Source organism: Pongo abelii, chromosome 1 (genome assembly GCF_028885655.2).
Source record: "Pongo abelii isolate AG06213 chromosome 1, NHGRI_mPonAbe1-v2.0_pri, whole genome shotgun sequence".
In the NCBI taxonomy this organism is placed as follows: domain Eukaryota; kingdom Metazoa; phylum Chordata; class Mammalia; order Primates; family Hominidae; genus Pongo; species Pongo abelii.
Genome location: NC_071985.2, coordinates 98,613,180 through 98,638,043, shown reverse-complemented (window position 1 = coordinate 98,638,043; position 24,864 = coordinate 98,613,180). Strand labels below are relative to the sequence as shown.

At 44.5% G+C, this 24,864-nt stretch overlaps 1 protein-coding gene and 1 pseudogene across 1 annotated transcript in view; both read left to right on the top strand.

Annotated features, from left to right (window-relative positions):
- Positions 1 to 23,128, top strand: part of LOC100449800 (neuroblastoma breakpoint family member 3-like) — a 43,567-nt gene extending 20,439 nt beyond the window's left edge. Inside the window, 15 exon segments of the mRNA XM_063723844.1 lie at positions 823 to 880; positions 1,154 to 1,223; positions 5,385 to 5,487; positions 6,317 to 6,531; positions 7,595 to 7,668; positions 7,876 to 8,341; positions 9,619 to 9,670; positions 10,394 to 10,632; positions 11,666 to 11,717; positions 12,326 to 12,498; positions 13,213 to 13,264; positions 14,022 to 14,194; positions 19,141 to 19,377; positions 21,349 to 21,563; positions 22,788 to 23,128. Of these exon segments, the coding sequence (XP_063579914.1) occupies positions 1,199 to 1,223; positions 5,385 to 5,487; positions 6,317 to 6,531; positions 7,595 to 7,668; positions 7,876 to 8,341; positions 9,619 to 9,670; positions 10,394 to 10,632; positions 11,666 to 11,717; positions 12,326 to 12,498; positions 13,213 to 13,264; positions 14,022 to 14,194; positions 19,141 to 19,377; positions 21,349 to 21,563; positions 22,788 to 22,853 (2,142 nt within the window). The 5' untranslated portion in view covers positions 823 to 880; positions 1,154 to 1,198 and the 3' untranslated portion in view covers positions 22,854 to 23,128.
- Positions 23,129 to 23,401: 273 nt separating this feature from the next.
- Positions 23,402 to 24,560, top strand: LOC134762068 (small ribosomal subunit protein uS10-like; annotated as a pseudogene).
- Positions 24,561 to 24,864: the final 304 nt, after the last annotated feature.

Here is a 24,864-nt window from a genome sequence, read left to right as displayed (position 1 = left end):
CATGGATGGTGTAAAGCAGGCGCCTCTCCAGGGAAGGGTATTTGCAGCATCCTGAGAGAAAGAGCATCCTTACAAGACATTTGGGACAGAAATGTAGGTGAGAGGATTGGAGGTTTGCAGTCGCTTTTATTCAATCATTGATGAACACTGCTGAGAGGCCCCTCTGTGCTGGGCCCTTAGCTAAGAACCATGAACACAGAGATGAGTAAAATAGGATCTCAGCTCTCATAGAATTCTCAGTCTAGTGACTGGTGAGTCATGAGAAGTGTAGTGATGGTGGGTTCATTGGAACCAGTGGCCCATGCCACATGAGATGGCCTCAGTGGATGGCCTGGTTCCCCTTCTGGTTGTCTCCAACAGCTGGATGACCTGTCCTGGGCCAGTGACCCTGGACTTCAGCCATATTTCAGCATCTCAAGGTACAGTATGCCAACACCTCAGCTCCATGCTGAGTCAAAGCAGTTAACACAGCCAAGGTATTCAGAGGACACTAATGATAACAGTAGCTATTGACTATTTCCTGGCCAGCTGGGGAAATAAAGAAGTAAGTTTAATAAGTCTTCTAAATTTGTCCTTGCCATTGTGATAAATAACTTTATCTTGATAATTAATTATATTGTGGCAAATTAATTATAACTTGCCATAATGATAAATAACTTTATCCTGAGTACAGCAGAGACACAAGCCCTTCAGGACACATGCCTGAGGCAATGACAGTCTAATTTTGAAACATTGGAAGACCTAGTTTCAAATTCAAGTTTGCTTTGAGTAGAAATTAACTTTACCTCTTTTTGCATGGCGATGGGGCCAATCTTCCTTAAGCTGCTCCTTACAAGAAAAGGAATCATACTGCTAAGAATTCAGACTTCAGCAGACATGGGTAAGTAAGGAAGTCTTATAAATCTATTCTAGCCTCCTAGCAAGAAACCAGAAATTTAGCAAGTTCATTGATGTTCAGGACAGTTGTGTTCACTAGATCAGAGGCACTGAGACATGAAGAACAGACCCCCTAGTAAAAGGGAAATAATTCCTTCCTGTCTTAGGACACCACTGCCAACTTCAGGGAAGTGGGAAAACAGCTTCTCATTCTACAGTATGGGTTGCCTTTGTGTCTGGAATGTGTCTGACGTCCTGATCCCTGTGCCTATTTCAGGGAGCCTTGGGAGCAGCCCGAATCACTGATGGAATTGGACAGTGCATGGAGATGGTTCAGCAGGACAAGGGTAAGTGCAGGGGCGTGGCCAGGTCATACCAAGAGACAATGAGCAGCGCTGATGACAACAAAGATAAAATCAAAAGTTTGTGCTTTGACTTCAAAAACTCAAACCAATCACTAATTTGCTCTTATAAGTAATAACAAGTATTTTTCTATTTACATGAGGATTTAATCTCGAAACAGAAATCACAAAAATATTAAGTCCAGGGCATAAAACCTAAACCATAGCTTATATTTATTCTTTCTAAATAGAGCTAACAGTAAAATCTTCTTCATGAAACATAAATTGTGATTATAAAAAGGCAAAAGTCTTAGTGAGAATCATTGGTATTCCACAGAACAGTGAATTAAACACAGCAAAGGGAAGACCCAGGTCTCATACTTCTCTTGCATATTCCAAAGTTCCAGGGAAATTCCAGGTGGTAGAGGTTATTTCCCATACTGTTAAAGCAAGGTTGCAGACACTTCTGAATTTTGGTCCCAGTACTCTAGGAGGGCACACCTCTGTCCTGGAAAATAATACAGGAATGAATACTCTTCCCGTGACTCATTCTGGTCATTCTTCCAGCATCACAAAAACCAAAAAGTAGAAATATGGCCAAATACATGATTAGCTATCCCTCTTGTTCAGGTTTCTTAGCTGATTCTTATGGATAATAGCATTACCTTAAGGATTATGATGAAGATATGATGTCCAAATATGTGCACAGTTTTGAGCAAAATGCCTGGTACGAATTGGTCACTGAATAATTACTGAATAATTATATGAATATTTACTGAATTTATGGATCCTATGAATAATTACTGAATAATTGTTGTGATTGCTTTTATTGGCAGTGCTCAAAATTCATCCCTGTGTGACCTCAAGTAAGCCACATAACTTTGTGATCCTGCAGTTTCATCATATTTAACATGAAAAAAACTTGACAGATTTTCATTCTGCCACAGAACGTCAGGTCTCCCAGACACCAGAAAATACATTGACTTAAAGTCTTTGATACATCTCAAAGCAGTATCCCTACGCAGTATAGTTGGAAGATGGTGGGGGCTGTAGAGAGGGATGCTTTCAAATGGGATTGATCCAGTCCTCCTTCCTTCACTTCCACGTGAATGCTGGGTAGCCCAGGGTCACACCCACTGCACCCTCAACTCAGGCAAGTCCAGCAGCCAAACTGAGGAGACCCGGGCTACAGAACAGTCTCTCAAGTTCCAGGCTCACAAAACCTAGGTGGGAATGAAAGCTGAGAAAGTGAGGAGGTGGTTCAGGGGATCACTCTCCCCTACTCATTCCTCTCACTTCAAACTCACCTTCTACTGCACAGCAACACTGAGGATCACCAAATACCAACTACTAACACCAAGACCATGACCTTGATGTTGCCACGTTCTGTTAGTGGAAAGCAACCACACATCAGTTGTGTTAGTCCAACTCAGAAAAATATTTACCAAGCAATATTCCATAAGAACTGCCCATGGCCCTCTTCTTTTCAATATATGGGAAAACTAAAGGAAAACAACAAAATAGTATCAGGTTTGCAAGACTTCCCAAGATAGATGGTCACACATGTTTTCAGGAGCTCCCTATATAAATGATTTTGATCACTTGATACCTTGAAAAGAGCTCTTATGGGCCCAGAATGACATCCATAAGTGACAAGTATGAAATGTAGTGTTCAGTCACATTAAAAAACAAATCATCCCACTTAGAGGAAAAGCTTTGGATGTAGAAATGTCAAACTGGTCTTAAATGTAATGAAAAGCCAAGATGGTGCCCCAGTAAGAAAAAAGAAATCAGTATAGCAATGGGACGCAGCAAGAAGAATACTGAGACAGGAAAGAAAACATTTTTAAAAAATTAATTATTCATTCACTTTCTAGTGGATACAGAAAAAACTGCAGAAGACCCACAGGATATCATGGCAGTCTAAAAGTTTGATATCTTACACTGTGGAAAAGCCTTAAATTCTATTTTAACGTGACAGAAGGTGGAGTGACTGACTTCATGACTACCATTTAGAAAATATAACCTGTTGGGAAACTATTTCTGCCTTGATGATTTTGTACACACAAGAGATGAACAATGAGGAAGACGCTTAGATGTATTGGGAAAGAGATGGGTCTGTGGCATTGTCACAAGGGTACACATATACTGAGAGTGAATGCTGAAGGAAAGGCCCCCATTGGTGGTGACCTCAGGTGTGACCAGGGTGTCTGTGTTTCAGCAAAGCCTGGGCAATTGGAATGCAGGGCTCCTAAGATTCCATGACACCCCCACCTTCTAATTCTGTTATTGCAACTGCAGACCGTTACCTGGCACGCTGGCTGCCACCTCCCTCACTCTTGTCAGAGTCTGAGCTACAGGCAGTGCCTTCAGCTCTGAGCTCAGGCATCTCAAACCTAGTTTTTGCGATTAAGGACTCTAAAGTGCTGTGGAGAGTGATCATGTTTTTCTCAACAGTAAGCTAAGAATTTTAGTTACTGACATCCCTCAGTCCTGATTGAACCTATTTGATTTCACCAGTTTTTAACCCATCATGTGTTTGGGTTTCTTCTCCCCAGTCCCTGGCTCCACCTCTTCTGCCACAAACATCAGCATGGTGGTATCTGCTGGCCCTTGGTCCAGTGAGAAGGCAGAGATGAACATTGGAGAAATCAACGAGAAATTGAGCCCCCAGCCGGCAGAGAACAAACAGCAGTTCAGAAACATCAAAGAGAAATTTCTTGTAACTCAAGTGGCCTACTTCCTGGCCAACCGGCAGAAGAAATACCTTAAGTTCGATAGGCTCACCATCACAAAAGTGATGAATGATGTCCTGTCTTCTGTCTGAGAAACTAAATGCTCTCTCCATCAAAAATAATTTCATCTTTCCCATGCTTCTAGGAAAATAGAAATGGATATTTTAACATTTTGTTAAAAATGGAAGACAGAGGCAGAAAGTATTTAGCAACTTTTCCATGTTTGCAGTCAGTGGTGGTGGGATTAGAGTTAAAAATCCCAGTTCTTGATTTCTGACACAGGCACAGCACCACCTGTTTTCTCAGCAAGAGGCTAAATCATATTACTAGAATCCTCTCTGTACCATAAAAGATTCTGCAGACAAGTAGCATCTAGTCTGTTGATCTAAATATGTGGGACTCATGAACTTCCATTCAGTTCAAGTCTCTATTGTGGCCCAATAGGCAAAGCTCTGTTCTGGAGACCCTGGGGGAAACATGGTGTTAATACACAGTACCCATGCTGAGGAGATTAAAGAGAACTCTGCTCCTAATAGAACCTGTGGTATCTATAAGTGACAGCATCAAGAGCAGGGAATACCCTGGTGAGAGGGAAGTCCTGCTTCCTAGGGCACTGGCTCTTGTTCCTAAAAAGGAAGAAAGATGGCACCCAAGACCTTGTGGAGGTAGCAGTGTGTAGAGCAGGGACCCCGGGCCAGTGTCCTGGGCTCTACCCAAGTTGCTTGTCTTCTCTGTTCCTCAGCTTCTTCATCTGTCCATAGGGTACTATAATAATACCTACTTCTGCAAATTGCTGCAATGAATTACATGACCTATTTCTTGTAAACCTCCTGGAACAGTTGTTGGCACAGAGTAAACACTATTAGTTCTTCATTCTACTGTTTCTAACTTAACAGAAACTTGATTAGTATTAGGGCATATTTCCTTCATGGCCTTATGGTCTTATGCCTCATATTTTATGCAATTTATCCAGATAGTATTTTTAAAATCTTTGACATAGTTGTGCTTGAAATTCCCAGTAAAAGGGAAACCATCAGTCCCATTGTCCTAGGGGCCTTACCAACTCTACGGAAAATCACTTCATGGCCCAGTGCAGTGTTTACAGGAGAGGCTGCAAGGCTTGGGAAAATGGCCCAGGATTCAGAGTCAGACCTCAGGGGTTGTGAATTCGGACTGCACTTCACTGTGGTTGAATCATCTTGTCAACTTAGTTGGTGTGCCCTTGAGTTTCTCTTTCTTCATCTCTAAATTTTGGAGGATTAGATGCCAGAAAGTCGGGAGACCGAAGAGTAAAGATGTGGAAATCCCTGCCTAGAGCCTGGTACTGGGGACAGTTTTGTCCTTGGGATGGACCTGCCTCCTGTCCTGTAGGCGGTGACCACAGCAGCATGTCTAGCCTTCCACTGAGGCAGGCATGTGTGTCTTTTCTCAGAGTATGAAGAATTCAAAGACCTCATGAAATCTGTGCTGAGGGATGAGCTGCAGTTCACGGAGGAGAAGCTTGCAGAGCAGCTTGGGCAAGCTGAGGAGCTCAGGTGAGGGGGCCCCATGGGGGCAGGCAGGTGAGCAGGTGTGTAAATCTCTGAAGTACAGCAGCTCGGTCGGGAGAAGTAAGAGCTAAGCTGGGCCAGGGGAAGGGCAGGAATTGCCATGGCAGGCTCACGACACCCAAATATTTATCAAACAGAGAACAAGGATAATAATAAGTTATGGGTTGCAGTTGTTTCTCAGAACCTTGTTTTCTCTTTTTCAAACAAGTAACTGTTGAGGTGAAACTTGCATAATGCAAAATTAACCAAAGGAGTGGGAACCACCCAGCAGCATTCAGTATACTCAAAATGGTGTGCCATCACCACCCCACTTACCCTTAGTCAGAATCACCTCCTGACGGACTGTGGCTTCTCATTCTTTCACTCAATCAGTGTTGCCTTCTCGACCCTGTCATTCTTTTCTTCTTTCGTCTTTTCAATTTGCCCCATCTGCACCTAGCCTCATTTCTGTACGTGGCTTTGTATCTAGTCACCACAAAATACACTGTGTGTATTTTCACATGGAAATGTTGATGGCCAAAGTGAGGAATTGAAAGGATGTCTTTTTGAAACTGATTTAGAAAGACCTACTTTTGTTTACAGAAGAGAAATATGAATGCAACATTGTCGAGGATATTTCAGTTGCACTCTCTGATATAGAGGAAGCCTGTAAAAAATTTCTTTTTGTCTTGGCCACAGGCATTTCCCCAAACATGTGCTGACCTTCTGCTTGGAGGTCTCCTTGGGGACATTGTCTCAGAGATCTCTGTTGCAGTATTAGAACTGATCACTCATCCCTTTCCATTATCAAATTTTCTCTACTGTCTCACCTTAGGCCATATAAAGTCCTGGTTCACTCTCAGGCACGAGAGCTGGCCCGGTTAAGGAAGAGATTACAGGAAGGGAGAGATGCCTCCCGCTCATTGAATCAGCATCTCCAGGCCCTCCTCACTCCAGATGAGCCTGACAACTCCCAGGGGCAGGATATCCGAGAGCAGCTGGCTGAGGGCTGCAGGCTGACAGAGAACCTCATCCACAAACTCAGCCAAGGTAAGATGGCCACAGGCCCTGATGACACAAAACCCCAGGCTTATGAGAGACTCCAGACCTCCATACCTGCACAATGACAGTTGTATCAGTGGTGTTTTTTTCTGCTAAACGTATGTGGCCATGACATGACCAGGACTTCCTGGGTAAGAACAGAGATGGGAAACCCATGGGATTGGAGGTCACAGTATTGCAAATGTCCCTCCTTCCTTGATGGAAGGTGGTCTTTGGAACAAGAGGCAGCATCTCTCCAGTTTTAAAGGACAAGAAGGAGGCTGTGACAGGAGGGTGCTTGTTAGAGTGAAAAGAGCTCTGGACTAAGAATGGAGGTTCCCAGGCTCTATCTTCAGCAATGTCCTTAGTAACTAACTGTCGGTTACTAAGGACATTGATTTATCCTTCCTGGGTTTCTCTCTCTCCATCTGCAAAGGCAGGCAAATTGTCTCTTGCAAGTGTCTTTAGCATTCAAATGTGGGAACACTTACGACTGCTTTTCAAAATGAGATGAAGCTCCTTGCCGTGTGGTGTTGGAGAAGGCACTTGATGTGGGGGCATTTGGTGGTAGGAAGTGCTTCAGACTGGAGCACTCCCCATGGAGAGAATGTCCCTGAATAACACAGCAGAAGCCACTTGGTGGGCCTGTGAAGTCCCCTGATGGACAGAGGATTGTGGGACAAGTTTGTTTGTCCTCTCCTAAGAGAAAGAATTAGTTTCGAAATGCGAACTGTGACAGGACACCAAGCCTGTGCCTGGGAATCATCTGTGGTGGGATGGGGGAGACAGTTGCCAAAGTCCAGAGAGAGGCTGGACAAGTATCCAGTGATACGGGGACCAAAAGATGTTTTCAATATTTGGCCACATCTTGATGGTGGCCCTCCAGATCAGAAATGCATTGCCTGATGGATTAGGAAACCATGCCAGGGCATTTTGTTAAAGATAAAACATGAGAGCTTTCAGTTGAACAGTGACCCATGCCTAGATGTTCATGTGTCTGTGCACAGTGGGCTGACTGTGCTTGCAGAGTGTGAAGTGGGAAATATCTGAACGAATACTCCTGTATTTACAGAAAATGATGAAGATGTGGATGACGATGTTTACATTGAGGAGGCTGAGAAAGTGCGGGAATCACGTGACCCCAGATAACACTGAATAATCAGGAGCAATAATGGGTGGTAACATATGAAAAAGATCTAGGAGGCACACTCTCTCTGGCGTCTACATTGGGCCAAAAGCCTGCATTACCCTGGCCACAGTATGTTAAATTCAACCCAGCTTAGACACAGGGTGTGGCAGCTGTTATGGTTCTCTGTGTGTGCTGAGTGTCATCTCTGTACCACACAGGGATAGCTGAGTCTCCATCCTCCTCAGCTCCTATCTGCCCAGTGCAATGAACACCAGCTGCTGTCTTCCTCTTTGGCTCCCATAGCAGCCATGCTCTGTTGCAGAGAGTGGAGGAGTGCCTGTTCCCTCTTAAAGGGAACCTTGTGTTTGCTTTCTGGGACCACTCTCTTATGCCTCCTGTCAAAACTAGCTAGGATTCCCTGCGGTCCAATCCCTCTCTGTTTAATCTTCTGTCATGTCTGTGTCACCTGGCTCATCAGGGAGGGGCAGAAGCCTGAAGAGAAGGAATTCCCTGAGGACTTACTGGAGGAATGTGCTCTCACTTGTTCAAATAGCCACCACCCTTCTGACTCCAGCCAGCCTCACAGGAAAACCAAAATCACATTTGAGGAAGACAAAGTTGACTCTGTGCTGGTTGTAGACGGTGAACCCTCTCATGATGAAGGGGAGGAAGCTCTAAACATTCTCCCAGGTAGCCTCTATATTCTATGTCCCTGGTACCTCTGTCTAGGCTGAGAAAGATCAACTCTGAAGATAGGCTCTATACACACAAATTGGTTTGAATCAAAAACTAGGATGGGATACTAAACACATTTATCAGGGAGTTTTCCTCTCCTCCTCTGCCCATGTCATGCTTCTGTCTCCCTGGGCCTGGTATCAAGTTACTGAACCCCAGGCAAGTGTGACAAACTCATAGTCACCTAAGTGCAGGAGGTGTACAGGAAGTATCTGTCAGGCCTCCCAGTTTTGATTCAGTATCTCTCATCACGTGTGATTATTCATCTGTCCCTAAACAATGTCCACGGAGTTTCTATACCTTTTTAAGGAAACTGGCAGCCTTGCCTTTGTATTTGGAGATATTGTTCCCCAGGTTTCACCGCTCTCAGCTTCAGTCTTGATCTCCTTGAAGTCAGCTTGCTTAGCTGCACAGTCACCTTGAAACCAGGATGGAAACATTTCTTCTTTATCTTTCTGATATGTTTCCATAAAGTAAGGCTGGGCCCTGGTGCTCCACCCCATCAATGGCTGATGTGATGTTTCTTTGTGGCAGCGCAGATTCTTTTTTTTTGAGATGGAGTCTCACTCTGTCACCCAGGCTGGAGTGGAGTGGCATGATCTTGGCTTACTGCAACCTCAGCCTGCTGGATTCAAGTGATTCTCCTGCCTCAGCCTCCTGAGTAGCTGGGACCACAGGTGTTCACCAACACACCTGGCTAATTTTTGTATTTTTAGTAGAGACAGGGTTTCACCATATTGGCCAGGCTGGTCTTGAACTCCTGACTTCAAATGATTCACCTGCCTAGGCCTCCGAAATCACAGATTCTTTTTAAAGCAAGAGTTGTTAGAATTTATCTATCAGTCCAGTTTCATGTATAGATGCCTCTAAACATTCAATGACCATGTTACCTGGTGAGATAAGTCAGTACTGCAGCAACACTCCCAGAAAAGAGTTTGACCAATTTTGGGGGATTTTTTTGGGAAAAAATTTTGTTTAACTTTGCACAGACTCAAGCAGAGAATATGGCGTTATCATCTACCCGTAGAGGGAGATTTTGGCCTGGGGATCTGGAAAGCAGGCTCATCTACTTTTCACCAGCCTTAATCTAGGGCACCCTAGATTATTCCTGTCAGAATCCACATTCTTGCACTGAAAATATTCATGTCTTTGTGCTGTGACTGGACACTGATTTGGTCATACGTGAAGTGTGATTTGCTTAATGTGACCTGCTTCTCTGAATTTATTTACAGAAAATCAAAGTGATCATGAGGAAGAGAAAGAAAAAGGGCCAGTGCCCCCCAGGTAACGCTGTGGAATTATGGGCTGTTAGTTCAATAGTGACACCTGGAGACTGCAAATCCAGGGAAAACAAGGAAGTGATGAATAGAATTATTTCTTCCATTTATCCAGCTACAAATTGTCCTTACTAACAATGTTGTGGGTTATTTGTAGCACTTGTATTGGTTTTAATTTCACAGTCCTCTCAAGATAGGAACCTGCAATCAGGTGAACCAGGTGAACTAACCAAACAGGGATTTCCTGGTATCACCTGTTCTCTCCCATGTGTTTAAATCCAGGGAGAGATGCATATATGCTTTCTGCCCATTTGTTGTTAGTGTGTTTGCTAGTATTTGTGCAAGAGAAGAAATTCAAAAAATAAACATATTATATCAAAATATTGGAAAAAGGGGACCCTTAATACCCAAGATCTGTGTGTCTGCATTGCCTCAAGAGCTCTGTACACTTGAATGCTGCATGTAAAATTCAACACGATTTATGCAAAGTAGTTGAAGCCCTGTGTCAGTTCTCTGTGCTGCAAGTCATGATGATAGTTTACAGGGAGAGTCTGGGTGCCCTGCAGTGGCTCATCTGTGGCAAATGTACTGAGCACATGCTGCTCATTTTTGCTCTGTCCCCAGGGCAGTCACCCTCCACCCCGCATTTAGAACATAGCTTTTTTTTTTTTTTCTCTTGAAGGAAAAATGGCTTTTCTTTCTGTGACCACTCTATTCTGTCTCCCGTCAGATCAGCTGGGAGGCTTTGTTGTCTAATCTCTGTTGGTTTGATCTTCTGTCATCCCTGTCCTGCCTGGCTCATCAGGAATCTGCAGGAGTCTGAAGAGGAGGAAGCCCCGCAGGAGTCCTGGGAAGAAGGTTATTTGACTCTCTCAAGTCCTCTGGACATGTCTGCCTTCTACCAGTCTTACAGGAGCACATTGCACTCATTAGAGGAACAGCAATTCGGCTTGGCTCTTGTTGTAGATAGTGAGTACTCCATTGTGAAGGTGATAAAGCACCAGTCCAGGTAGACCCCATAATCTTTGGGCCTTGCTCCCCTGGCTGGGCTGAGCTGTCATCACTGTGGGCTGGACCTATATATCAATGTAGATTTCAATCACTCTGGAGTCGAGTCTGAAGCACCGGCATGGGGTGGGTCAGTGAGCTTTGCTCTCTTCCTAGTCTTAGACCATGCCTGTGGCAGCCTAGACCAACTGTCAGGACATTGAACTCAAGGCAGGTGTGGCAAACTCACACCAAGCTCTGCAGCACATGCCCAGGAGCTGTCTGTCAGATCAGCTCATCTGAATTAAATGTCTCTTGCCAGCTACAAAGTTCCTTATGAGTTTCATTCCCCAAATATGTCTGTGTGGTTGTCTACCTGGCCAAGGCCAGTGTCACCCTTGTCTACCTCTCAGTGGAAGATGTGACCCAGGTTTCAGTGAATTTATCCCCATTTTCTGTGTCTTCTAAGTTGGCTTGTTTTAGCTCATCTTTTCATTGTCTTGCTGGTATGTTTTCTAGATAAATGGCTGACTTTTCACTCACAAAAGCCATAATAGCTGATGCTTCTGTGTAGCACCAAGTCTCATTTTGACTCAAGAGCTGGTAGATTGCACCCATCCATGAAATCTCAGTGTCCACAATCTCATAAACCATCAAATCCTGGGTATTTGATGAGAGAAGGCTGAATATTGCCATGTCTCTTCTACAAGGTGATAGAACTATTTGCCTACAATCTACTGGAAAAAAAATTGCTCATTAGTGTGCACAGACCTAGGACAGAGCACACTGGGAAGATAACATACCAAAACAGGGGAATTTTGCCCCAGGCTCAGGAAAGGAACCAAGCTGGTTCTCTCAAGACTTGACCTCAGGCCTCCTAGATTATTTCTCTCACAGTCTCCTGTTCTCACACTGAGAAGACTGGATGTCGCTGTGTTAGGATTGTACAGAGGAATGTTTCTGTGTGCGGGGGAGACTGCTTAATGTAAGAGGCCCTGTCTGAATTTATTTGCAGGACATCAGTGTGATCATGTGAAAAAGGAGGATCAAGAGGCAACATGTCCCAGGTGAGTCTGAGAAATTGTGGGCAGTTAATTTGGTGTTGACACCTAGAGATGCCAAGTCTAGGGAAAACAGAACATGCTGAAAATAACGATTTCGTCTTTGCAGCCAAGCCTGAATTCCTCCTACAAACATTGCTGTTGGTTTTCATTGCAGCAGATGTTTAGGTTTCCATTTCTTCCTCCCCTTATCATTTACTAACCTAGTGAAGGTTGACCATGCCTGAAAAGCTGTATTCTCATGGCTACTGCATGGAAACTTGAGCACATTTTATGCAAAATTATTGAACCCACTCTTTTCATTATCACTGTACGCTGTGGGTCATGAGGACACAAACACAGAGTGTCCTTTGACTCCCTCATTGGTGTGTCACCTGGCCAATTCACTGAACTCTCTTTGTCTGTCTCTCTCTCTATGTCTCTGTCTTTCTCTTTCATCCTTTTCTACCCAGCCCTGGTCTATCCCAACATGAAGGCAATACTTTGTTAGCTCATTAATGGATCTGTCCTTTTCCTTTTTTAACCACTTCCTTATACTACCTGTGACATCTAGCTGAGGGTCTGTGGTGTCTGATTTCCCCTGGCTTATTCATTAGTTTTTCCTACTTTTCCAGGCTCAGCAGGGAGCTACTGGAAGTAGAAGAGGCTGAAGTCTTGCAGGACTCACTGGATAGATGTTATTTGACTCCTTCCAGTTATCTTGAACTGCCTGACTTATGCCAGCCCTACGGAAGTGACTTTTACTCTTTGGAGGAACAGCACATTGGCTTGGCTATTGATGTGGTTGGTGAGTAACTTACTACGAAGGTGATAAGACTCCACCTGATCTTCCGGATAAGGGTCATATTCTTACACTAAGTGGCCCTTACTGAGCTGAGAGATGTTACTGCCACAGGCAGGACCTATAGGCACCTGTAGGTTTGAATGAAACTCTAGTTCCAGTTGGAAGCCGAGACATGGAATGGCGCAGTGAGCATGGCTCTCTTCCTAGTTTCAGGCCATGCCTTTAGCCACCTGAGCCCGCTCTCAAGACCTTGGACCCAGGCAGATGTGACAAATTCACACAATTGTGATTTTGACTCATGGGTTTGTAGATTTCCTCCTTCATTCTAGTTTCGGTGTTTAAAATCCTTGCAACCAGGAACAAGCTGGGTATTTGATGAGACAGCACTGAATACTGCAGTTTTTGTCCTAGAAATCATTTGGGACATTTGCTTTAAATTGATTGGAAAAATATTGCATAACTGTGTGCACAAACTTGAGACACATGATATTGGGATAACGATCTACCAGAATAGGAATATTTGACCCGTAGGCTCAGGGATGAAAACCAAGGAACCTCTATCATGACAGACCCTCAGGCCTCATAAAGTATATCTGTCACGGTGTCCTGTTCTCATGCCAAGGAGACTGATGTTCCTGTTTTGGGATTGGACAGTGGATTGTTACATGAATAGGGGAATCATCTTAATGCGTCTGTCCCTGTCTGACTTTATTGCAGATATTGAAAAGGATCAAGAAGAGGAAGAAGATCAAGACTCACCATGCCCCAGGTAACTTTGAGTAATTGTGGACATTTAACTTATTGTTGACATCTGGAGATGCCAGATGCAGGGAAAACAGAACATACCTGTTCATTCATTCAGCCAACCATGAAATAGCCATATTAGCAATGTTAAGATTATCAATGTGGAATAATTATTAAGCAGGATTATTAGTTAATATTAATATTATTGGTCAATATTAATAAAGTTGCCTTTCATTTTACACCTGTATTTGTTTCTCTTGTTAATTCCTTCAAAATTGTACTAATCTTTATTCAGTTGACTTGGTTGAACGGATCAATCACGTTTTCTGCAGTTTCCTTTTCACTTTAAGTCTTTTTGGCATAAAGTGAACTTGAGATGCTCATCTGATGTCTGCCTCTTTCCCTTTATATTTGCAAATATTTGGGAGCAGGAATGTGTATACAAATAATTGATATCATGCTTAAAATTTTGACAAGAGATGTTGAGGTCACGGTAAAACTCTTATCAGTCTATGAAGATACAAGGTCCTGTTGCGTGTGCTGTGTCATAGCTCTTTGGTACAGGGATCGTTCCGTCTCCTTCCTTTCCAGCTCACTGTCTACCCAGGGCACTGAGCACCTGCTGCTCTCTCTCTCCTGCTGGAGATAGAGGATTGTTCTCTCTTGGAGGGGACTATCCTTTGCTTCCTCTGGCCCCTCCTGTTGGCTGCTCTGTAGAACTAGCTGGGCACTGTGGTTTCTCTTCCCTTTGATGTTTATCTTCTGTGTTCTTCACCCACCAGGCTGAGCCCGGAGCTGCCAGAGGTGGAGGAGCAGTACGTCCCGCAAGACTCTCTAGATGAAGTTTACTTGACTCCTTCACTTTCCTATGACCTGTCTGATTGCCAGCAGCCTTATAGCAGCACATTATCTTCATTGGAGGATCAGCTTGCCTGCTCTGCTCTGGATGTAGCCTGTCAGTACTCCAGCCTGAAGGTCACAAAGCTCCACTGTTCTCCCAGGAAGCCTCTATATATTGTTTCCTGTAACTTGTGCAGGTGAGATGGATCATCTCTACAGCCAGGCCCTGTAAATTCAGAGTGTTTTGAATCTGGTTCTTGGATCCAGTTTTAAGCTTAGACATTCAATGGGTGGAACCCCTTTCTCTTGTGCCAGGTGATTCCTCTGTCACCCGACCCCTTCTCACAAGAGCAGGCTGTAGGTATCCAAACAGGCCAGAGAGGGGAATACTGAGGGATCATTGCATACTCTTGGCCACAACAGCTCACCTGGAGAATTTTATATAACAGACTTCATTCCTTAAGATAGGGCGTCTCTCTTTTCAGACATTATGTTGAGCAGCGCCCTTCTCATCATATATCCTGAGCAGCGCCCTTCTCTCTTCTCTGTCCATCCACCTGTGCCGGCAGTTTTCCCCCATTATTTTGGAGGGCTGTTTCATGATTCCTGTGTTTCAAGCCAGATTCTCTACTACCTCCCCTGAGGTGGCTTCCCTCCACTGAAGCAGTTAGTGTCCCTTCCTCCATGCATGGCCATGGCTTGCATCCTCTGTAGAGCCCCAGTGGTTTCTTTCATGTGTGGGTTTGTAGTTTCAATCATGTGTCTTCTCAGTGCTATATTCTCATGTAAACCATCAACAGCTAGTGTCCCTGATCAGTTGCTGGCCTAACTGATGAGCAAAGTGTAGTGGTTCCCATCAGCATGATCTCCAGCAAACCCCTCCTGTGAGCAAGTGCCCCTTGAGGTTGCTGTTTCATAGGGTGTGTAAGGAAAAAAAAAATTTCTTTTCTTTTCATTCATTCTGTTTTTTTGTACCATTATTCTGGGAATTTCATGTGGATTGTTAGTTTTACCCATCAAAACTCTTGTAGAAGGAGCTGGTAACTCTGTAGTGTCCCCCATCTGAATATTTTGTCATGAGAGTAGTGACTGAAACTTTTCTCCTCCATTCTATTTTGGTCAGTAAGCACCTTTCCTGTTGGAACCATCCTCTTTCCTGTTTTTCTTTTCTTTTTTTTTGAGATGGAGTTCACCCTTGTTGTCTAGGCTGGAGTGCAATGGCGTGATCTCAGCTCACCGCAACCTCCGCCTCCCGGGTTCAAGCAATTCTCCTGCCTCAGCCGCCCGAGTAGCTGGGATTACAGGTATGCACCACCATGCCCGGCTAATTTTGTATTTTTAGTAGAGACAGAATTTCTCCATATTGGTCAGGCTGGTCTCGAACTCCCGACCTCAGGTGATCCGCCCGCCTCGGCCTCCCAAAGTGCTGGGATTACAGGCATGAGCCACCGTGCCCGGCCCCTGTTTTTCATTTCTCCTTGAGTTTCAAAGAAGCAAAGGCTTTTGTAGGATCACAGCAATTTATTTATTTATTTGAGACAGGGTTTCACTCTTTTTTTTTTTTCTTTTTTTTTTATTATACTTGAAGTTCTAGGGTACATGTGTACAACGTGCAGGTTTGTTACTTACGTATACACATGCCATGTTGGCGTGCTGCACCTATTAACTCGTCATTTACATTAGGTATATCTCCTAATGCTATCCCTCCCCCGTCCTCCCACCCCACGACAGGGGTGTTTCACTCTTGTTGCCCAGGCTGGAGTGCAGTGGCGTGATCTCGGGTCACTGCAACCTCTGTCTCCTGGGTTCAAGCGATTCTCCTGCCTCAGCCTCCCAAGTAGCTGGGATTACAGGCACCTGCCACCATGCCTGGCTAATTTTTTTGTATTTTTTTTAGTAGAGACAGGGTTTCATCATGTTGGCCAGGCTGGTCTTGAACTTTTGACCTCAGGTGATCTGCCTGCCTCGGCCTCCCAAAGTGCTAGGATTACAGACGTGGGCCACCACACCCGGCCCACAGCAATTCATAAAATGAAATAAAATACACATCGCCCTTGCACCTGTTGTATGCCTTGCCCCTTGCCAAGCAAGCTCTGTCCTTGCTATAACCCATTCAGTGCTCATGGGGCACTCACAAGCGGGCGGTGGCATCTCCATGTTACAGCTGAGGATGCTGAGGCTCAGCAAGTTCTCTTTGCTTGCCCAGGGTACCCCAGCTAGTCACAGTGAGAACATGGGCTCCATGTCTGCCTGATTCCATGGTGCAGTTGCTATCATTTCTCTGCAGTGGGATCTCTCAGAGACTAGCTAGGATGAGTGCTCAAGCCTTTTCCCTTTGTAGCAAATTTGTTGGAAATAATTTCAAGCTGAAACACAAAATTTGCTGGTATGGTAAAAAGAACTCCTGTAGCCCCTCACGTGCATAACCCAGTGATAAATACGTTGGTGCACTTTGTCTGTGAGCAGAACTAGTGGCTCCTCCAGTCCCTCCAGGGGAACCTGCAGCTCCAGAAGGCTCTCAGGGAATGAAAGGTGCTGGTCTCTTCTTACCCTGTATCATTTGAGTTTCTGCTCTCAACATGGCAGTCTTGTAGCCCTTGTAAAGTTACTGGGCTCTGTCTCAGATCCCAGCCAGAACCAGGCTCCCATGAGGAGGAAGGGAAATGCTCAGACACATGTCTCAGAAGTGAGATGCCTGTGATGTGGGCCAGCTCTGCCATGGCACCATGAAACATGGGCCAGGAGAGACCACATTCATCCATGCAGACAGGCTGAGATGCATGAATGCACTGTCCCAGTTATACCAGGAGGCATCTGTGTGTGGGTTCTGATGATAACGTGTGAAGAGTCTGTACTGTTCACAGCTGTGACCCCAGCAGTGGTGCTAGAGTTGATGTGCTCCACCCATCCTCTCGCTTCAGGGAAAGTCACAGTAGAGTCGGTGAGAATACAACCTAAATGATAACTTGATCACTCATTGAGAAATTTTCCCCACCTGCTCTACTAATAATATGTACAGTACTTCAGAAGTTAGAGAACATGTTTTTCGTTTTCTCCTGAAAATGCAAACAATATTCAAAATATAAGTTTAAGAAGACTTAGTATTCTGAAAAAGAAAGATAAAAAGACCTAATGAAATTAAGTAGTTAGAATGAAAAATATTCCTAGACATTGATTCTAAATAGCACATGCAGAGAACAAGAATGGGAAGCCTGGGTTTGACCAGCCTTCCCCAACCAGATTTGTTGTTTTGAGATGTTTCCCCATCTGTCCAATATGAACTACCATGAAGTCACCTTGAGTGTCCTAAGTGATGGTTAATGATCAGTAAACTGTGCCCTTAGCAACTAAAAAGGCCATAGGAGGCAGGGCGAGAGACTCAGGGGCAAAGACCTAGAAGCTGGAAGGCACCCCATGCAGGTCTGTGCCAGGGAGGGGCCAGCCTGACTCCAGGGAAGAATCTGTATGAGGGAGTGTTGGGAGGTGATGCAGGATAGGAAGGTGGGGCAGAAGTTAGAAGGAGCACAAAGGCAGGGCGAGGGGGGAGAGTTGCACAGTAGGCAGTGGAGAGTTTTCAGAAGCAGAGTAGGGATGTGGAAAGAACAGAACTTCTGGGCAATAAAATTGCTGAGACAATTGCTAGTGTGAAGATGGCAGAATCAGAGATAGCAGCTGGGGGCGTGTATGAAGCCAGGCATCAGTGATGAATCTGATACAGTGTGCTCTCAGGAAGATGAAGGAGAACAGATACACAGAAGGCATTTTGAAGAAAACTTAGAGAAACCTTGGTGAGAAAGAGGATGTGCAGAGGGGAGGAGAGAGAGGAGCCCTGTAGCAACGTGGATCAGGCCCTGCGGACCCCGTCCCTCTTCTGAGACTGATCTGGACTGGCATGAGGCCACTGGAAGTCTTTCCTTAGTCCACTTTCTGAGAGTGTGATTTCCTCTTCCTGTGGAAATAGCAATAATTTTTATGAGGGGGTGCTGCCCGGACCCCACTGGAGGAGTGGGTAGGATGAGGACTGTGCTCAGTGTTAACTCCCTACAGAACCACACATGCTGATCTGTAACACCTGTGGCCCCTAAGTGTCCGTGAAGGGACTGGGTCCCTCTACAACATTGCTTATGGCTGCAGACACCTACTATATGGCAATAAGATGTATATGTGTGGGCAGGTGGTGAAACAATTATAGGCAATGGAAATTCAAAATGTTTCAGAACTCTAAAAGGTTCGCCTCATGTAGTATTTGGTCTATTGCAGGGGGCCCCAAGCCCCCGGGACTGTGGTCAGCTACCTGTCCTGGGCCTGTTAGGCACCAGGCCACACAGCAGAATATGAGTGGCCGGCAAGCGAGCATTCCAGCCTGAGCCCTGCCTCCTGTCAGATCAGCGGTGGCATTAGATTCTTATAGAAGCGCAAACCCTACTGTGAACAGTGTATGCAAGAGATCTAGGTTGTGTGCTCCTTATGAGAATCTAATTAATGCCTGATGTTCTGAGGTGGAACAGTTTCATCCCAAAATGATCCCCCTCTTTTCATGTCCCCCACCGTTGGTCCGTGGAAAAATTGTCTTCCATGAAACCAGTCCCTGGAGCAAAAAATCTTGGAGACTGCTGGTCTACAGTGTCCCAAAACCCTTTATCTATGGTTCCTTCCCAAAGCCTGGAGGCCCTGAGTCTTCCCCTATTCTTATACTCCTATGTGTTGAGAAAAATAGCATTTCCTATGCTCTGAAGGCTCTCCAGACATTCTTTCTAGGCTGCAGGATGGGGATTAATAATAACAGATAATTGGCATGGACTTGTTAGCCAATCCAAAGCCCTCTGGGCTGAAGTGGGGGTTTTTCACTTCAGGGACATGCAGCCTGGGTACCTTCCATCTCAGCATCCCCAGGCACAGACAGGAAAGGTGACATCACTCCATTTACATGATGTCTGTCTTTGTGGCCTGGATCACTGTGTGGCTCACCTCAGAGGCGGGGACACCAGGGATGGGTGTTCTGGGCATGATTAAGAAACGGAAAAGTGAGAGCGTTCCTACTGAAGCCCCTTCTCCTTTCAGCTGCCACCCAGGCGGCCTGTCCTTATCGGCCTTGGAGTGGAGACTTGAGCCACCACCTGACAGAGGTGCAGGCTTCACAAGCACAGCTGGAGCCAGGAACCCTGGTTCCCAATTGTCTGTGACTGCAACGGGACCAAGGATTTGACTGTGACTATGACTTAGCCAGGCGGGGCATTTCCTCCACCACCTGCAGCTTCACAGCCAACGCTGATCCTGGGAACCAATGGCCCTTCCAAGGTAGGGCAGGAAAGGGGACCAGGAAGCTCGAATCTCGGTGTTGGTGATCGTGGTGCTGTGAGGGGAGGAGGCAATGGGGTCTCTTCATACTCCCTCTGAGTCAAGCAGAAATCCACAATGTTCCAACCCAGTGAGGCGAGCAAGAGCCTGAGGTTTAGGATCAAATCTGCTCTCAGGTACTGGGTTTAACCCTTACTCATTATTCACCTCGGCCAAGTCATTTGTGGTGTTGGTCTTTACATCTGAGTTCTGTCACCTGAGAGACCTGAAAAATAATATCTACATTCAGTTATTATTGAGAACATCAATTATGATAATTTCCAAAGGGCTAATTCAATAAAAATTGCTAAATAAATCTATGAATAGATGTAATCTAATTCTGTTATCTTTCTGGTAGCTTAGCACTTAGGAAGTGACTTCACATGCAGTTTCATCTGAGGAAGAGTAACTATTAGGATCTCTACTTTCTAGGGACCCCTCTTCCTGTGTTTTCTTAGAAAGTCTCTTTTGCCAGTTTTCTTCCTCTTTGTCAGCATCGCTTTTCAAGTCAACTTTCCCCTATCAAGCACTTTCAGTAACAACCTATTAGGCACATTAGTAAAAGTGCAAACCCTGGGCCCACAAGTCAGTCGCCTGACATATCCAGCTTCTTGATCTGTTTCTTCCCCTCGTTTTGAAATAAAGGAATAAAAGGGCAACCTTCTCATGGAAAGTGTACAAATCTGTGTCTTTTCTGAAACTCCAGTTAGTTCATCATCTCCACTCATGTCCACGGCCATGCCCTCAGTTTCCTTCTCCCAGGGATCCACTTCTGCTCAGATTTCCTTAAAACCCTGGGTCATGTTCATCCTTACTCTCCGTCCCACTCAATATCTCCTCCTGGAGCCCCTGAGGCTGCCTGGTGCTCATCTGTCAGGCAATGCCCTCAGCTGAGGAATAAGGAGACCCACGTCCTCAGGAGGAGGGAGGGTCACCTGAGGTAATGAGCACCATCTGGGTCCGTGGAGAGGACACATGGAAGACACTCAGTGAGTGTCGGGGGATGCATAGTCCCTGACACGTGCTCTAATAACTTCGAGTATTTAGACTGATTTCTTCTCACTGATGTCTCTTTTGCCTCTCCATGGATTCCCACACCCGCAGTCAGGACTCACTCCGCTGGCTCCAACACTCTCACCTGCTGGCTTTCCCAGGAGTCCAGAGCACTAACCAGGCTCCAGGCAAGAGGACAGGGTGAATGCCTTTTGTTTCATTCTCCTTTACCTGATGACTTCTCCCTGCTGTGTAATAGGGCATTTGTTTCTCACCACGTCTTCTTTCTCTCATTCGTCTTATTTTTCTTAATTTTTTTCCAATTTCAATGGACCAGATTATAATGTTAGTGATTATAATGTTAATTCTACATCTTCCACATCCCTATGTAATAATTTCTTCCAATAGATTTTTATATATAAATATATGCATTTATGTCATTTGTTGTATACATTATGTGTATTTGGCATGTATTTTTAATAAAATGTAGATATAGGCAATATATATAACTGTATGATCATTTCATCAATATCCCATGTTTAGTCTTCCCAATTCTTTTCTCTCATATGTTCATTTAACGTTGATTTTGCTTGATTTTTAGAATCTCCTCTCTCCCAAAACACAGCCTGTATCCAGTGTGACTTCCTTGCCTTTGCCTTATCTACCTGGAAGCTATTTGTGTTTATTTATCCTAAGTTTCTTGAATATGTTTGTCAATTGGGTTCACCTTTTCCTCCTGGCAATCTTGTCATTCCTGGGTGATGCATGAAAAATCAACAATGCAGAAAATACCAAAATGTCTTTCTTGGCTTCCCTTTACCCCTGGAGTTTCTTGTCCTAGGCCACTTTCCTTTTCTGATGTTCCTCTTGGGTGGATGAGAAAGTCACAGTAAGATCATGGATGACAGTGAACGCTGTTGGGTGTGGTTGCATTTTCAGAGCTGGGTTTAGAGCCTTCTCTTGGAATGAAGACCCCTCCCCAGCTGGAAGGTGATGCTCTTGAAGGCTCAGGTGACAACACACATGAGCATCAAGTCATTGGCCACATTCATGCCTCAAGTGTCCTAAAACCGAAGATGATCAAAAGGAAACTGCTGTTCAGCAAGTGGAGACTGGCATGCAGATTCCCTGGCCTGCAAGCTTAGGGTACAAAGGTAATCACATGTATGGCTGTTAGCTGCACTCGCTCCATATTTCTGTCTATGATGACAGCTCATTCTCCCATTGCTTTTCTCTTCCCTATTTGTTCTCTCCAGCAGCTGCTGTCATGTCTGACTTATCTAATCTCTGTGTCTCATGGGTTGCCACCCTGCCGAGACCTTCCATTCCCATCTGCTCTTTGCTCTGTGAACTCTGCTCTGTTCCCACTGCTACTGTCTTGGGAGTCCCTCTCCCTTCAGAGTTTTGTTGGTCTAGATGTTGAGAATGTTGCTAAAATGCCTTAAGGTGTAACCAGGTGTCGAATCAACTTCAGGGAATTGGGAAAATAAGTTGGGTTATAATCCTCACTCTCTCTTTGCTAACTCCATGTAGACTCTCTTGTTTTTCCTTTCTTTCCTGAGCCCCTTGGAAAGAATACTTATGATTATATTTCTCTTTTTTCATGTTTTATTTGTAACCAACCAAACAAGCAGCAATGAAATCATATTTCTTTGTAAAACTTTACTCCTGTCCTAGCCAAGGTGACCCAACAGCCTCTCATGACTGTTGAGACCTCCAGACTGGAGTCTTTTTTCTCCCTCCTTCCAAATGCTATTGAAAGGGCCTGAGGCTGGGCTCTAGTTCCCAGGTGGTCAATAGCAACTCATGTGGCCTTAGTTTAATCTTAGCCCTGTGGCATCACTGATCCTCTGTTGTGAAAGGCAGAACTGGACATGGATGTGGTCTGAGGTCCCTGCTGCTTCTCACATCCCAGATTCTTTCCATGGCCCTCCCACTCCTCCTTTAAAAGACTGGGACATGGAGGTGTAAGGGGGTGGATTTCTCTGCAAAGGGTCCTCTCCTTCTGCAGCCCTCTGTTTCTGAGCATGCATGGTTGATGCTGAGCACATCCTCACTGGGAGGTGTGAAAAGCAATCGCTTTGCTCCAAACAGAGCTTATCAGGAAGAAAGGTACTGATGTTACCAGTTGCTGGTAGGGCATAGGTGGTGTCCCTACATTCTGCACCCCAGGCTGACTGGAAGTTCTGGGGTGTTTTCTTCTCACTTGTGGATGGCACCTGCCACTTCAGCCAGCCTGAGGCTCGCCCTTCAGCTGGTCCTCCCAGCAGGAGCTCAGTTTGCCCCTGGGTTATCACCACTTAGCAGTCCCTCCAGACTCAGCCAGACAGGACCAGACAAAGATGCTCATTTGATGTTTTTCTCCCTCTCCCCTACAGATACCAAATACTGCTGAAAGGATGAAAAGGATGAAAGGGTGTCATCAAAGTAGTTTTTTCACTTGATGAAAAAGACTAAAACAGCGAAACAAGTTCAAGATCAAACCCAACATCGCAGAGATCCTTTACTGAGGAGTGAACTTAAGACCACGAAATGCTCTTGATGATTTTAACCCACTAGGCCCCTTTGATTTGAGAAGCCACAGCCCTTCCCTCTCCAACTGCAATCAGTTGTGATCAGTACCTAAAGACACCAATCTCAGATGGACAAACAGCATTCAGAGGCCGTAACCCTGCTTCTCTCAATTCCTATCCTGTAGAGAGAGAACAGGAGTCAGGAGCCTGGCAGGAGACAGCATGTCACCTAGGACTCTGCCAGTGCAGAATATGAACAATGCCGTGTTCTTGCTGAAAATGCTTAGCCTGAGTTTCCTAGGAGGTAATCACCAGACAACTGCAGAATGTAGAACACTGAGCAGGACAACTGACCTGTCTCCTTCACACAGTCCATGTCACCACGAATCACACAACAAAAAGGAGAAGAGACATTTGGGTTTAAAAAGAGTAGAAAGATAATATAGCTACACTTGTTTAGTTATTTTAAACCCGAAGTATCTCCTCATCGTTTTGTTGTTGTCATTGATTGTGGTGACATGAACTTGTTTGTAGAGGACAGGTCAGCTGTCTGGCTCAATGATCTACATTCTGAAGTTGTCTGAAAATATCCTCATGATTAAATTCAGCCTAAACGTTTTTCCGGGAACACTGTAGAGTCACTACTGTGAGTTTCCTACCTCAGCCCATCTGCAGGCAGAGAAGGTCCAGTTTGTCCATCACCATTATTGTGATACTAGGACTGGTCACTTGGTTAAGGAGAGGTCTAGGAGATCTTTCGCTTGTAAAGACACCTTATTTATAATTAATTTGGAAAGTGGCTTGAAAAAGTATCAGTATTGTGTATTCTAACGATCTTCCTCTGAACATTTTATCATCAATTAATCACCCCTGCCTGTGTCAGTTATTATATTTATGTTTGTACATTGGAAATTTTCTATCTCAATGATTAGTATATACTTGTTTTTGCTGGCATTCTGTCATAAAAAGAATATTTCCTGCCCAAATTTTAACTTTCATCCCAAATTAATTTTAGTCTATTAATGTTAGAATGTTTAAGTTTTGCTCTTTGAGAAGACGCGGTCATAGGTGTCACGATCCTGCTCCTGGCTCACCGCTCTTCACTCTTACGGAGGAACAAGTCAGTAAGGAAGCTGCGTAGCAGCCATGGCTTTTAAAGATACCAGAAAAACACCCATGGAGCTGGAGGTGGCAATTCACCAAATTCGAATCACTCTAATCAGCTGCAATGTAAAATCCCTGGAGAAGGTGTGTGCTGACTTGATCAGAGGAGCAAAGGAAAAGAATCTCAAAATGAAAGGACCAGTTCAAATGCCTACCAAGACTGGGAGAATCACAACAAGAAAAAACTCCTTGTGGTGAAGGTTCTAAGACATGGGATCATTTGCAGATGAAAATCCACAATCAACTCATTGACTTGCAGAGTGCTTCTGAGATTGTTGAGCAGATTACTTCCATCAGTATTGAGCCAGAAGTTGAGGTGGAAGTCACCTTTGCAGATGCTTAAGTCAACTATTTTAATAAATTGATTAAGAGCTGTTTAAAAAAAAGAATGTTTAAGTTTTAAATCTGTTTAATTAAAAGGTTTTTGCCTATCATTCTGGCCTAGTGGATTTTTTACATATAATATTTTAAGCTTTTACTATAATGTTTTGTTTTGGTGGATAAGAATATGGATTAATAAAAACATTCTTATTTCCCTGTTTATATCTAAACTCTTCCATATTTTATTCTATATTTGCCCAATGTTGTAGAACGTATTTACTGTATTTCCTTGTCGATGTGATTTGTTTTCTTTGTGTGTTTGTGTTTGTGTGTGTGTGTATGTGTGTGTGTGTGCCTGTGTGTGTGTGTGCCTTTTGTTTATTTAGGAAGGGTTATATAGCTCATGTTTAACAGTGCGCTAAAAACATTTTAACATCACTAGTCCCTTTTTAACTTG